This window comes from Ctenopharyngodon idella, chromosome 20, assembly GCF_019924925.1.
Source record: "Ctenopharyngodon idella isolate HZGC_01 chromosome 20, HZGC01, whole genome shotgun sequence".
Taxonomy (NCBI): Eukaryota; Metazoa; Chordata; class Actinopteri; order Cypriniformes; family Xenocyprididae; genus Ctenopharyngodon; species Ctenopharyngodon idella.
The window spans coordinates 19,255,909-19,270,162 of record NC_067239.1 but is presented as its reverse complement, the minus strand read 5'-3'; the positions used below and the strand labels follow the sequence as shown (position 1 = coordinate 19,270,162).

At 39.3% G+C, this 14,254-nt stretch overlaps 1 protein-coding gene across 3 annotated transcripts in view; it reads left to right on the top strand.

Moving 5' to 3' along the window:
- Positions 1-518: 518 nt before the first annotated feature.
- rgs6 (regulator of G protein signaling 6) overlaps positions 519-14,254 on the top strand; it is a 76,188-nt gene continuing 62,452 nt past the window's right edge. For 2 of the 3 annotated variants that reach the window (XM_051874387.1, XM_051874385.1), the window contains exons 1-2: positions 519-840; positions 2,901-3,013. In XM_051874387.1, coding sequence (XP_051730347.1) covers positions 2,930-3,013 — 84 coding nt within the window. In that variant the 5' untranslated portion in view covers positions 519-840; positions 2,901-2,929. Of the gene's footprint in view, positions 841-867; positions 970-2,900; positions 3,014-14,254 lie in introns of those variants that run through there. The other variant, XM_051874386.1, reaches the window with a different exon arrangement.

The window sequence follows — 14,254 nt, the reverse complement described above, 5'->3', positions numbered from 1 at the left end:
GAGTTTGAACACAAACGCAAAACTCACTATTCACAGCTTGTGTGTGTGAGCACCAGAGCACAGTGAACAACTCTGTTGTTCATTTCATGTGTAAAGGGACCATTTTATTCTAACACTCTTGTTTTTGGCACAAAAAAGTACTAACATTAAATGCTCAACTCAAGTTATAATGTTAGTAAAATCGAAAAGGCCCCCCGAGTAGGGTACTAGTGTCCTTCTCACTGGATTAGGGTTTAAGAATAAATTGATAAACTGCTGGAGTTTATTAATATGTGTTCTTAAACCCTAATCCTCTTAATTAATTTTAGCAAGATGTCCTAATGAGAGAAATACAGACATTAGAGATTACTCAACTGAATCTTTGTAATCACATGACAGAATTCAAATTCAAACAAAAGCATTCTCTCACTTAATACACATACATATTTCAAAATTGCTTGCCAGAAACTACAGAGGGAGACACTCCACCCCCAAACCCCCACCCTCTGTTATCCTCCCTCCCTCATTCCCTCCCTGCATCTGACACACACTCTCACACTCAGCTGCACACATGCCAGGATCCTCACACTGTACCTGAGCACTTCACTCCACGCAGCGACCACCCACGCTGGGATCCAGTGCGCGCGAGAGACGGACAGAGTGGAAGGAACCCACTGCTTTCCACAGCTGCACAGCTTCTTAGAGTCCCTTGATAATCTTCCCCCCACCAACACCCCATCATCATCATCATCACCACCACCACAGTCTCTTCAAGCCAGTTAGATCATGAACCTGCTCTTTTCTGGTTGCTAAGGAGGGGAAATCGAGCTCCGAGGAGTGGACGAGGCGGTACTTACTAAGGTAATGCGCTCTTTCAGTCAGTTGTTTGTGTGTGACTGGGTGTCACTGTAAACTTGTACCAATGTTCGCTCGCACTGAATGATCAATTGTCATGTCCAGCGCTGGATTCAAGTGGCTCCCGAAGTGCTGGTGAGTTTGAAGTGAATCATCCTGTCGCCTCGCGCTCCCTGCTGTGCGTGCGCGTGTGCGCGCGACGGAGGGAGGGAAGCTGGAGTGAGTGAGCGAGCGCTAGCGAGTGAGTCTTTCACTGACAGGGTTTTTCTGCCTCTATATTCGGCATCGCTCTGTGGAGTGCTGTGTGAATTGGGACGGTGTTCCTGTGGGGATTGCGCTCTGAAAGCAGCTGTTTGTCTTTTTTTAAATAGCTGCACATGTTTGTAGTGCGATGCGGCGCTGGGAAATCATGTCCACGTTTCTACCTTTAGGTTCGCTGGTGTTGATCACAAACAGCTGTTATGAGCTCGCGCTCCTCATGTGGCCAGCGCGGAAAAGCATAATCAATTCAGGGTTACTAATAAGTCCACGGATAATTTTAGGAGACCATGAGCAGATACTTCTTTTCTAGCACACTTGTGCAGGTGACACGCAGCATACAGCAGTGAAGTGAAGTACAGCCTGTAAAGAAGAAGACCAAATGCATGGAGCCTCTCATTCTTTCTGTATGGCTGTCATTTTGGTAGTAACAAAGACATTTTCCCTTAATTTTTAAGATGCACTTGGTTATCTTCAGTGTTAAAATAGGCCTAATCGTTTTTACGTTTAATCAGGAAGGTTTCCGGGATGTTTTAGCACGTTTAGGTTTCTGTATATACAGTTGTATTTGTTGTTGTTTGGTATTTTTACTTTACATACTTAAATACAATGTGTTAATGCTCAAACCTTTTCCAGTTAACACTATACGGTTGAAACTTCAAAAAGAATTATTTCCTAGGTACAATTTTGGTATTTTTGAACCAATGTCTTTATTTATTTTTTTTAATATTGAAACACATACTATGAATGAACTTTTTTCTTACTGTCTACACCTATACCATTCTTACTATTTTTTTGTCTCTACTTTGTATCATAATACACCTTTTTTGTTACAAATAAACGTTTTAATTATATAGTTTTTTTTTTTTTTTTTTTAAATATCCCAAAAATAAGGTCTTGTTCACCCAAAAATGTCAATTTATCAACATGCTGCTTCAAACTCTTCTGATTTTTCACATTTCAGAAGTTCTATCCACCTTATTTTCTGTGACTTCTAATTCATTGCAAAAATGGCAAAACTATTTGGCTACAAACCAGTGTGTTTATGATTATGAAAAGTAATTAAAATATGATAACAAATACCAGTTTGCAATAGCCTATCAAACAGCATAGCACACTGTTTTTTGATGATACCGGAAGCCTCGCACATTCGAGTTACAAAAGGCCGCGACTGCTCTTGCGTAAAAAAATAAGGTGGAAAAGGTGGTTCACATGAATCGTCTGCTATATTTGGAATCTTCTGAAGCCATGCAATAACTTTTTACGATTAATAGTCTGAAATATAAGTCATGTCCCCTCCTATTTAAATCTGACACATACTATACAAGTTCGCCACATAAGGAGGATAACAAGAAACTCTCCAAGAAGGTCATTGGTTCTCATACGTATCATCATGTTCGAATTGGATGTGTGAAAGTGAACAAGATTTGAGACCCCTGATAACAATAACCCCTGATGCATGACTTTCTTTCCTTAGTGGAACACATTTTGAGTTATGTATGTATGTCCAAATGGGTTTTTTCACACTATGAAAGTAAATAAGAACTACTGAAGCTCCAAAAGGGGTAAAAAGCATCATAAATTAGTCCATGGCTTTATTTGCTCTAATCCAAGTCTTCAATAGTATTGTGAGAAACATACTGAAATTTAAGACAATTTTTATTGAGAATATTTCCCTCTGCTTTAGCTCTCAAATCTCATTCACACTTTTACACTAACAACTGTAGATACTTAATTCATTGTCTGGGTGGCACACTGGAATTTTGTATGACTGATCTCTCTCTTCTGTTCTGTCCTTTCCCCCACAGAGACCGAAAGAAAGACCAAGAGACCAAGAATGGCTCAGGCCGCTCAGGACCAAGGTGCAGTGGGCGTGGCTGACCCAGATGAGGACTCGCCCAACATGATTGCATACAGGAAGGTACTGCTGCTTTGCCTTTAAATTTTATATGCTTTGGATTTGCCATCTTTAAAGTCTTGTCAGCAAGGCTTGAAAGCAAAAGGAATTCGGTCAGCAAATATATATATACAATGAGGGCAGGGCAGAATCACAGAGTCATGAATATTGCTTAGTACAGGATTTGAATTTGAATTAGTTTATTTGTCTGTTTGCTGGTGCATTGTTATCCCTTGATATTTATTCAGCTTCTTTGTGTATAGAATATTTAATTGACTCCCTGACCCGCATGGTCATTTTTAATAAATGGAAGTTGCCTGATGAAAGTCTCTGCATGGAAGCATATAGAAAGCATGAAGTATTCCTTTATAATTCAAAGAATTTATGGCTGTGGATTTCTTATTCCAACTCTGGCTTTTGTGGTATACTTCTGCTCCTACATTTAAAGTTATAAACGTTTCATGAGAAAAGGAGACTTACATTTGCCATGCCAGTTTGCTGTATTCGATCATGTGGCGTGTTTAAGATGAATTCTGATCTCAGAGGAGAAAATAGCTGTCAGGGAGTGATTAATTTAGTGCTAGCATTTCCCAACATCAAGCCACAAACCCATAAAAGCAACCCATTTTCTTTTTCATGTCAGTTTTTCTATAGAAACTGTACTTATTTGCTTTGTGCCATCTTTCTGCTTGACCAGTTAGCCTGGAACCTCCCACAACCAAGTCTTTTATGGAAAACCAAGTGAAGCATATTGATGCCAAATGATTTGCTTCTCTCTGAGTGGAGATAATCAGCTCAAGCTGGCGCAAAGATATTGCCAAATTGCCAGAGAAACATTGTGGTGGAGAGTGCACCTTTAGATTAAGCCAATGAGACGCAAACAAATTTTAAACTAATCACTCTTTGGAGACCCTTTGCTGAGTATATCTAAATAAAACGTTATTTGTGAAGAATCCACGGCATCGAGAAGTACATCATTGATATTACTATACTTAAAGGCACAATATGTAATTTTTCGCCGCTAGAGGTCGCTTACTCAAAACAAAGGCGTAGCTTGATGACGCCTTGATTTCGCAGAATCGTGGGAGGTGTTGTCTTCACGTCTACAGCCGGTGGAAAAGAATTCAATGAGACTCGGGCAGAAATCATATTTATGGATGAGTTAAGGTATTAAAGATTTATTAACATTACTGTAGTATGAAGCAGGGTGTGGCTGATATCCGTTGGAGTGGAACAAGGCCGGCCGCTGGAGTGATTGCTAATGAGAGACAAATGCGACACACAAGCAGTGGAGCTTTTATTATGCCGCAGATGACCATTTCTGCTTCTTCCGGTCAAGTGTATGTGGGGTAACGCAGCGCTGTTTTATCATATTAGATACATTTGTGTGTTGAAAGTTGTTCTAATGCTACTCTGTGTGTTCATTTGGCGGATACTGTGAGACACTTGTTGCACACTGCAGTAAACTAGATCGATATTAGTAAAACACGGTACTCGTGGTAAATCAAGAAAACAACATTTAAACAATAAGACTTACTATGTTGAGCTATATAACAATGATTAGTTTTCTGTCTATGAATGTATCCAAACAGTTGCTCAACTTTCTAATAAAACACTTAATAAAGGTGCATCTCAATAAATTAGAATGTCGTGGAAAAGTTCATTTATTTCAATAATTCAACTCTCATTGTGGAACTCGTGTATTAAATAAATTCAATGCACACAGACTGAAGTACTTTAAGTCTTTGGTTCTTTTAATTGTGATGATTTTGGCTCACATTTAACAAAAACCCACCAATTCACTATCTCAATAAATTAGAATACTTCATAGGATCAATAAAAAAAAGGAAATTTTAAACAGAAATGTCAGGCTTCTGAAAAGTATGTTAATTTCTGTGCACTCAATACTTGGTTGGGCCTCCTTTTGCATGAATTACTGCATCAATGCGGCGTGGCATGGAGGCAATCAGCCTGTGGCACTGCTCAGGTGTAATGGAAGCCAAGGTTGATTTGATAGTGGCCTTCAGGTCATCTGCAATGTTGGGTCTGGTGTCTCTCATCTTCCTCTTGACAATACCCCATAGATTCTCTATGGGGTTCAGGTAATGAAATGCTGAATGAAATCAGCATCTCCATAAAGCTTGTCAGCAGAAGGAAGCATGAAGTGCTCTAAAACTTCCTGGTATACGGCTGCGTTGACTGTGGACTTCAGAAAACACAGTGAACCAACACCAGCAGATGACATGGCAGCCCAAATCATCACTGACTGTGGAAACTTCACACTGGACTTCAAGCAACATGGTTTCTGTGCCTCTCCACTCTTCCTGCAGACTCTGGGACCTTGGTTTCCAAATGAAATGCAGAATTTACTTTCATCTGAAAAGAGGACTTTGCACTACTGAGCAATAGTCCAGTTCTTTTTCTCCTTAGCCCAGGTAAGATGCTTCTGACGTTGTCTTTGGTTCAGAAGTGGCTTGGTACGTGGAATGTGACAGTTGTAGCCCATTTCCCGAAGACGTCTGTGTGCGGTTGATGCACTGACTCCAGCTTCAGTCCACTCCTTTTGAAGCTCTCCGAAGTTCTTAAATCGGCTTCGCCTGACAATCTTCTCAAGCCTGCGGTCATTCCTTTCACTTGTACACCTTTTCCTACCACACTTTTTCCTTCCAGTCAAATTTCCATGAATATGTTTTGGCACAGCACTCTGCAAACAGCCAGCTCTTTCAGCAATGACCCTCTGTGGCTTACCCTCATTGTAGAGGGTCTTGATGATCGTCTTCAGGACAACTGTCAAGTCAGCAGACTTCCCCATGACTGCTGTTGGGATTACTGACCTAAACCCAGTATTTATACCCTGAGAATGGTAATTTAATAGAACTTGAAATTAAATATTCTAATAATCTGTTTTTTATTTTTTTTTATTTTGATGAGCAGCAAGCTGTAATCATCAAAATGAAAACAAAGAAGTCTGGAAATATTTTACTTTGTCTAATAAATCTAGAATATATTTAAGTTTTACTTTTTTAATTAAATTACAGAAAAAAAAACTTTGGTTTTCGGAAATCAAGGGTAACGCGGGTATGATGTCATTGGAGATTGGAGATTGCTTATTTCTCTGGATTTAAAAATTTTGGAAACATTTGAGGTAATGTAAGAAAATATATAACATTGTTCTAGTGGTTTTTGGATATTTTAATCCAAAAATCTTACATATTGTGCCTTTAATGAGATTTTCCAGTTAACATAATCAAAATTCCTATGAAACAAGACAAGTTTACTTGAAGAGCAGCAAATCATAAGGTATTAAGACTTATTTTAAAAACAAGTGAAAATTATTTTTTAGATATTTGTACTGGAAGGCAAGCCAAAAAAGACATTTAAAATGTATACATGTCATAAATAGCATTACAGTTAATATGTTGATGTATGATTTTGGACTCCAATATTTATGAATAAAAATGGAAGTGCCAACAGGTTTTTTTTTTTTTTTTTTTAAAAGCCTGTACAGTTCTTTAATGTACATCAGTGGATCTTGGTACTTCCTGTTATGACATGGGGAACTTAGGATGTGGGTGTGGTGGACAGAAGAAAAATGTCTAGTTTTGATTACAACTGTCAGACATTTTCAGATCGGTGTGGAACTTATATAGGATAGAGACCACTGACCTGCAATGAGATGATTTCATTGGCTGTTTGATTGATAGCTTGCTGTTCCTCTGGTTGCTTACTACCTCACAGGGATATGAGATGGGCACCAGATGGCTCACAATATGCTCTAGGCACATGGAAGAAATTCCCAGTGTCCCTAGGGCATGAGCATGAGTTCATAGTGATTGCTATTCTTCTGTGTTGAAACAGACAAACACCCCGTCTGGCATGGAAGTCTCTCCTGGAAAATGAGTCCACAGTCCTTCCCTCTCGCTGTGACCCTTGCGGTGATGGCTTACTGTGCTCTTTTACACCCTTTTGTAGTGGATGTTGTGTCTTGGTACGCACCTCATCTCAGTTTTTTCTGGTTTAAAAGGAGAAACAAGAGGGATTGCGCATGCATGTGTAAACAGACACAATTAACCTGGATGCGCAGCGAGACAGGACTGACTTTGATGAATTTACCCATTAAGGAGAGCATGCAAAGCCCCAAGGGGTGTGAAAATCATTACCATGTGCGAGAAATGCAGAGAAAGAGAGTGAGAGTATGGGAGAGAGTATTCTCACTAGCTTGTAGAGACCTTTTTCTTCCCAATATGCAACTCAGTCAACCTTTCCGAAGCTGACAGCAACCTCAGTGTGTTCTGTTATGGTGCATGAGCACATGCTGTGTTCTTATGCCTTGAAAAAGACAAGTCTTCCCGCTGCATGGGGAATAAAAAAGTGAAAGTGAAAATGACATGTGGCCAAGTATGGTGTCCCATTGTGGGTAATGAGAGTGGAAGAGAGCGCTATTCATTTACTCCCCCCCACGTACATTTCCTGCTGGTACTGAGACTTGAACCGGCAACCTTCGGGTTACAAGTCCGACTCTCAACCAACTGCCCCCAAAATAACATAGGTAAGGGAAATGTTTGGGTATGTTGGGGTTTACAAATTACAAGTAATGCAAGTTATGTAATCACATTACTTTTTCAGGTAACTAAAGTAACACAATACTTTTAAATTTACAACAAAATATCTGAGTTACTTTTTCAAATAAGTAATGCAAGTTAGTTTGTTTTACCATTTATTGACTGACAGCTCTCTTGTCCCCATGTTGGGAGAAATTGGGTGATCCAATTCAGCCATACTAATAAGCAGAAATGACTTTAGATTTATTTTTTTGTTGGTTTTATTGCTGAAGTGAGAGTTGAAGTTTCTTCTCCTGCATCCTATTCTTCTCCAATCCAGAATGGCAGCACACCTGAAAGGTTTGAGCTGCGCCCTCTACTGTACAGGTGTGAATTTGCATTTTCTTCAGCCTGAGGCTTATTCATTTCACTTGCGAAAAATAGAACTTTTTTTGTTATTAAAAAACAAACGAGCAAGCCCAGCCCAGGTGAGAAAAAAATAATACAAAAGTAATGTAACACAGTGCTCTCCATAAAAAGTAACTAAGTAATGCAATTATTTTCTTTTTAGGGAGTAAAGCAATATTGTAATGCATTACTTTTAAAAGTAACTTTCCCCAACACTGATGGCCACTACCAGTAGGTTGTCTTGTACTCCACTTTTTCCTGATTGTTGGCAGAGAAAATGCTTTAAACTCAACCTTATAAACTGTACGAAGGATATTATTTGTTCCTGAGGTAATATAATGAGACAAAATGCCTCCAGGTTAGTCTGTTTCCCTGACATCCACTGACCCTTTCAAATAAGTGCAGAACTAAGTGAGAATCTGACACGCTTCTCAACAATTCTGTTGAGTATTTTTAGAGATGTTCTGTGCATTTGACTTCTCTGGCAACCTTCAAGGCTTTATTGTAATATATAAACGTAATATTCTTTGGATCTTGTTTCGTATGACAGTTCCCAGTACAGCTTTATCTAGTGAGATATGTGGATTTGTTTGTCTGCCTCTGCAGAAAATTATCTGCCAGTTCCCCCCAAAACAGCAATTAGAATGGGAAGCTGTTCTTCCATCATAAGCCCAGGTGAAAGTATCTTTTCCCGTGCTATTCTTCCATCTCTGGCATGTGCAAGCTGAGCTGTCAGTGTAAGAAATGTTGGTAAGATACTAAGATATATATAAAGATATACATTCATTTAATACTTTTATTTAGCAAGGACATATTAGATTGATTAAAAGTGACAGTAAAGACATTTATGTTACAAAAGATTTCTATGTAAATAAATGGATGTACAGTACTTATAATAAGTAGGGAAGAGAGAGAACCTTTCAACAGTTATGTACATTGGAATGGATTATGGCCAGCTGAATTAATCGGGCAGAGGGATGGATACAGAGAGACGTTTATTTCTCCTGTTACATCTCAAGTGTCATCAGCTCTGTGCTGACCTCAGATGCCCTTTAAATCACTGTCAGTCTCACTTGTGTCTACCTTGATTCTATTATTGATGTCATTTTATGACAAAACAGTGCATGCACCTTTTAACCTTTCTTTGTATGCTCATTTTGTAATTTTGAAAAAGGCTTAAATTATTTAGTCAATGACCCGGGTAGGTTTGTTGATTGCAGCTAGCTGCCGACAGAAGAGATTTCTCACTCAAGCCTGCCATGGGCTCACTATGTCAGAACCGGAATATATAACCAACAGCGAAAGGATAAATTAGCCGGATAGTATTGGAGTCTGGCATGCTGGGGCATTTGTTTCAAGCGGAGTTTTCCAGAAGAAGATAACTGACAAATATTTTACACAAGATTTATGTCTCACTTTCATGTTTACAGCTACGGCTCAGGCAATTTTCCTGCCCTCTCATCTCAGGAAAACATAGCTGACTTGGGAACCACTGAAGCTTTGTTCATTTTGTTTTGAGGAAACTGAGACAATGATTTGCAGGTTGCCACAGATATAATCTGTATGACTGTCTGAGCTCTAATAATGATGTAGTTTGAACACCTAAATGCAAAAACATTTATAGGCCAATTTACGATCAAAAGGGGTGGTTGATTATGATTTTACTTTTTTAACTTTAGTTAGGGTGTAATGTTGCTGTTAGAGCATAAAGAACGTCTGCAAAGTTCAATGCAAAGGGAGATATTTTCTTTTCAAGAATTCTCTGTTTAAGGTGTACAACTGAACTTCAATTCAATGCTAGATTTGCACAAAAGATTAACATGATGGCACATGCTAGTCGATTAATTGAATCAACTCCACAGCAACTACATAAATTTATCCACTAACCGTAACTTCTTCCTAAGTCTCTCCATCAGTGTCTGACTCCGGTTTGAACAATGTAAGGCTGAACACCGTTACTGACAATCGTCATTTTGTCTGCGTGAGATTCTCCAGCTTTGTTGTTGTCGAGCAACCGAAGCGCAAGCTGTTAAAGCTCCGCCGTCTTCTGGAAAGCGGCCAGGAACAGCAGCTCATTTGCATTTAAAGGGACACACACAAAAACGGTGTGTTTTTGCTCACACCCAAATGGGCAAATTTAAAGCTGTAATAAATGATCTATGGGGTATTTTGAGCTGAAACTTCACAGACACATTCTGGGGACACCATTACATCTTGTAAAAGGGGCATTATAGGTCCTCTTTAATGACTGTAATGAGTTAAATATGGTATGATTTATGATATTTGTGAATGAAAGTGAATTATTTTCCATTCAGCAGACACTTATTATTCAGAGTGATGCTAATTGTGTTGTACAAGAGACCATCCCTGGAGCAATCTGGAGTTTAGTGCCCTGTTTAAGAGCCCAGTGGTCACAGAACAGTGTGGGGATTACAGTAACTCGATTTTCTGGGTCAGGCCTCCTTTGGATTAAACCTGCAACCTTTTCGAATTTTCATGCGGGTTTCCGCTACCGTGTCCTGTTGAGAGACCATGACAAAAACACGATGAATGTTGCTAGATCTAATCAAGAGGCAACAAAGCAAATCTTTCCCAAATGATCTTTTTTTAATTACAGGTATGAAGGATGAACCAGGTGGGAAGAAATATACTTTGGAGGCTCTTGAAGCTAATTATATCAGTCAGGCCTATTATCATCCCATATTCAGCTGTAATTAATTACTGTGATCCATAGTCTGCACTACAGTGGCCATTTTTGGCTCGAAGAGAAACAACCGAAGTGAAAAATGTCTCTCTCCATATTTTATTTGGCATGAAAATGAAGTGAGGGTAATGATAAAAGGAGTGGTGTGGAAATGCTGCAGAAGAGCTTTGCGTTCTGGTACTGTAGTAGATGGACAGGTGCAGTAAGACGACTTAATATAAAACAGCAGTACAGTAGCTTGATATGCTCCTCATTATCACTTCACACAAGCAGACAGAAAGGACTGGTGCCCCATTATTGCTTTTTTCTTGTGTTTTTGCTTGTGTGTGTGGGTGTGGGGTGGGGTGGGGGGAGCAGGTTTGTCCTTGTGTGAATTCTGACAGCTCAGTTAATTATTTCTTTCAAGCTCTGTTGAACTTATTTGGGCAAGTATTTCTTTGGGCGGATTTCTTATTTGTGTTATTTTCTACACTTGACCAATTAGTTCATGACAGATAACAGAGTTTGCTATTCTTCAAATGAACAGCATTTGCCTATGCACATCTGCAAATATTGTTTGATGCTTCACACAATCAATTCATGTTTCCCTCTTTATCCTCAGATGCTGCATCCAGCTAAAGGCTCCTCTCTGGCTTTTGGGACTTGTGAGCACATGCATGAGTTTGGTATTGAAACAGAATGCTGAATTTGTACAGAATTTGTTGAAAGGGATTGGAGGAAGTGGCAGGGACTTTGAGATGTTCCCTTGCACTGTTTTAGGAGTGTTCAAGAGGGTCGCCGCACTGGATTAAACTCTTGAGTAAGCAATTATACAGTTTCATTTGAGGTCAGAGAAAGGTCTCAGGTTTAATCCTTACTGTTTTGGGCGTGTTAGCTCCTGTCTTCATCCCCAAATGGCTATATTTCAGGGCTGTAGCAGCTCTGGCAATGTTTTTCTCACCCTTTGATTGTTTGTTTGCACACAAAAAGAGTCATTTAGTTATTGATCTGCTGGGGCCTTGAAATGCTGTCACGACATGATGATGTATCCCGGCGGACGCTCCAATATGAAGGGTATCCATAGGAGGGTGGTGGAGCAAGCATCCTAATATCTGTTTTACAATATATGTAAATCGGCTGGTATAGATGAGCTGCATTACTTTTGAATTCCTCATATGAATATTTTTAGCAAATATAATCAGTTATTGTACCATATTAAAAGACAACAAACACCTAATAGCGATCAAAATTAAAGGAAAGGATAGTCCACCTAAAACTGAAAATTCTGTCGTTATTTACTCACCCTCATGTCGTCCTAAACCTGCTTGACTCTCTTTGTTCTGTGGAACATAAAATAAGATATTTTGAAGAATGTTGGTAACCAAAACGTTTTGGTTCCCATTGACTTCCATTTATATGGACAAAAAATACAATGGAAGTCAAAAGGTGTTTTCGACTAGATCGATTAACGAGATTTGCTGCTTGCAGTGGGGGGTGGAATTGATAACCGAGCAGTCAAGCCCGACACTTTCTGCTTCCCATAGTGAAGCTCGTGCAGTGTTTGTGTAAATTTTCAAAGACAAAGTGGATTAGATGCAATATTTGTCCAATACACAGATGTTTCTGTGAAGCAGCAGAAACACTTTTCATGTACTGCTTAATATAGCGCCATCTGTACAAGAATAAAGTTCAACCTAAGCCTGTACTATTTAAATACCAAAAAGTGGGTCTATATATTTTTTTTTATCAGTGTTATTTTGATAAACATAACACAATATAACATTATGGTTACATGCAAAGAGTTTTTGCTGTTGTAAAAATGCGGATTTGTGAACGTTAGCGAAACTTATGTTGTCAAAATAAACACGAAATGCACGTCATTGTTGTCATCAGTGAATCCGGCCAATCGTGGAACAGCTGTCATCATCAGAGCTTGTGCACCTACTGAGTCAGCCATCTGCCCTTGAATCACCCTTGCGGTACTTTGATGCCATATGTCGTAGTGACGTGGCGTCAGCGCTGTCTCAGGTTGGACAAAATTTCTAACCGGCATGCACTGCTTCAAGTCAGACGGCAAACGGTCTGCACAGCGCTGCATGAAGTCGAACACGCCTATTGTAAACAGAAACTAGTGACCAAAATTCTTCACTTTTCATATGTGGACCATCTCTTTAATTTCACTATGAGATTAGAATCAGCGTCCTCGATTGTTGTGGTGCTTAGGCTCAGTATAAGAACAGATGCTGATATTGTTGCACTATGCAGTTTTGTCTGGACAATCCGCTATTGGGCTACATTAGCATATGGATGTATGAAGGTTATTGTATGCTGAAACAATCACATCATTTGCAGTTAAAAAGAGCCAGAGCCCTACTTTCCAAGGTGTTATTTCACAAGCATAATGAAGGCGGCCATTTCAAAGGCAGCCATTCTATGAAAATGGCATGAAGACCTATTCATACTATGGGTGCGCACAGGCCACTTCTTGCGAATCTGTTATGAGCCAAGCCTCACGCATTAGGCGTAAAGATTAGGATTGAAGGCTCCTCGGAACAATAGAAAGATACACCTGTACTTTCAATTCACCTTCTCAAAAGAGCACCTGGTTCTTCATGTATCTAATTGTTTATTGTCTAAAAAGATAGCCCACACACACATTTATTTAAAGGTTACACAATGAATCTCACCAAACAGTGAGTTTCTCAGCACTCAGCAGATATTTGCTTGGAGAGTTGGTATGCTGAGTCATTTTGAAATATACACAGTAATGTAAGCTGTTCAGTAAATGTGTTCTGATTGGTTACTATAGTGATAATGATTTATACTCTGCTGGACACTTATTTTCATTAAAAGGGATTATTTCTGGTATTGTTGACACATTTTGTAAATGTAACTAACTAACTTAGATGTGCAAACTGGGTGCCGGTGTGGTAAGATGTACATGCTCGGCCAGATTCGCCTCGCATTCGTGCATCTTCGGAATCGGAGCCACGTGGAAAGTTACAAAATTTGCTGTGCACACCGTCCCGCAAAATGGGTTTGCGCGCACTCAATGCGCACTTTCGCCAATGCCGCAATGACATCATTTTTGTTGCACGCACCCAAACGAACTAGCGAATGCGTCGACCATAAATCAGACTTTAGAGGGTTTCTAAGGTGTTCAGAGTATTGTTGTAGAGGCCAATTGTGCAATGTAGCATAAAATGTCAAAACATTTTCAAATTACATTGTTTTTTATCGGCTCTTTGCAAAAACAAAGAATTCTCTAGGATTTTCTTCATGCTTACCAGTTTTCTAGCAAAAATGGTCCCAAGACTAAACTGTGTTATTGGAAAATGAAGAGGTTTTCTTGCTATTGATTTTTTGTAATTGAGATCCATAGCTTTGAAGAGAGGCTGAAGAGGTTGGTCAGGTCAAAAGACTGGGAGCAGGTGCCATTCATGAGTCCATGATTAATAAATGTGAACTTTACCCAGACTACTGTGGAACTGCTGCTCCTCAGAGACAGGAAGCCACTGTCCATTAATGGACACAGCAAAACCTTTCACTTTAAATTACTCTACTTTTTTATTATTTATTTTTATTGTTCAGACTTCCCACATTTCTGGTCTTGTTTGGAGGTGTTTTATGCAT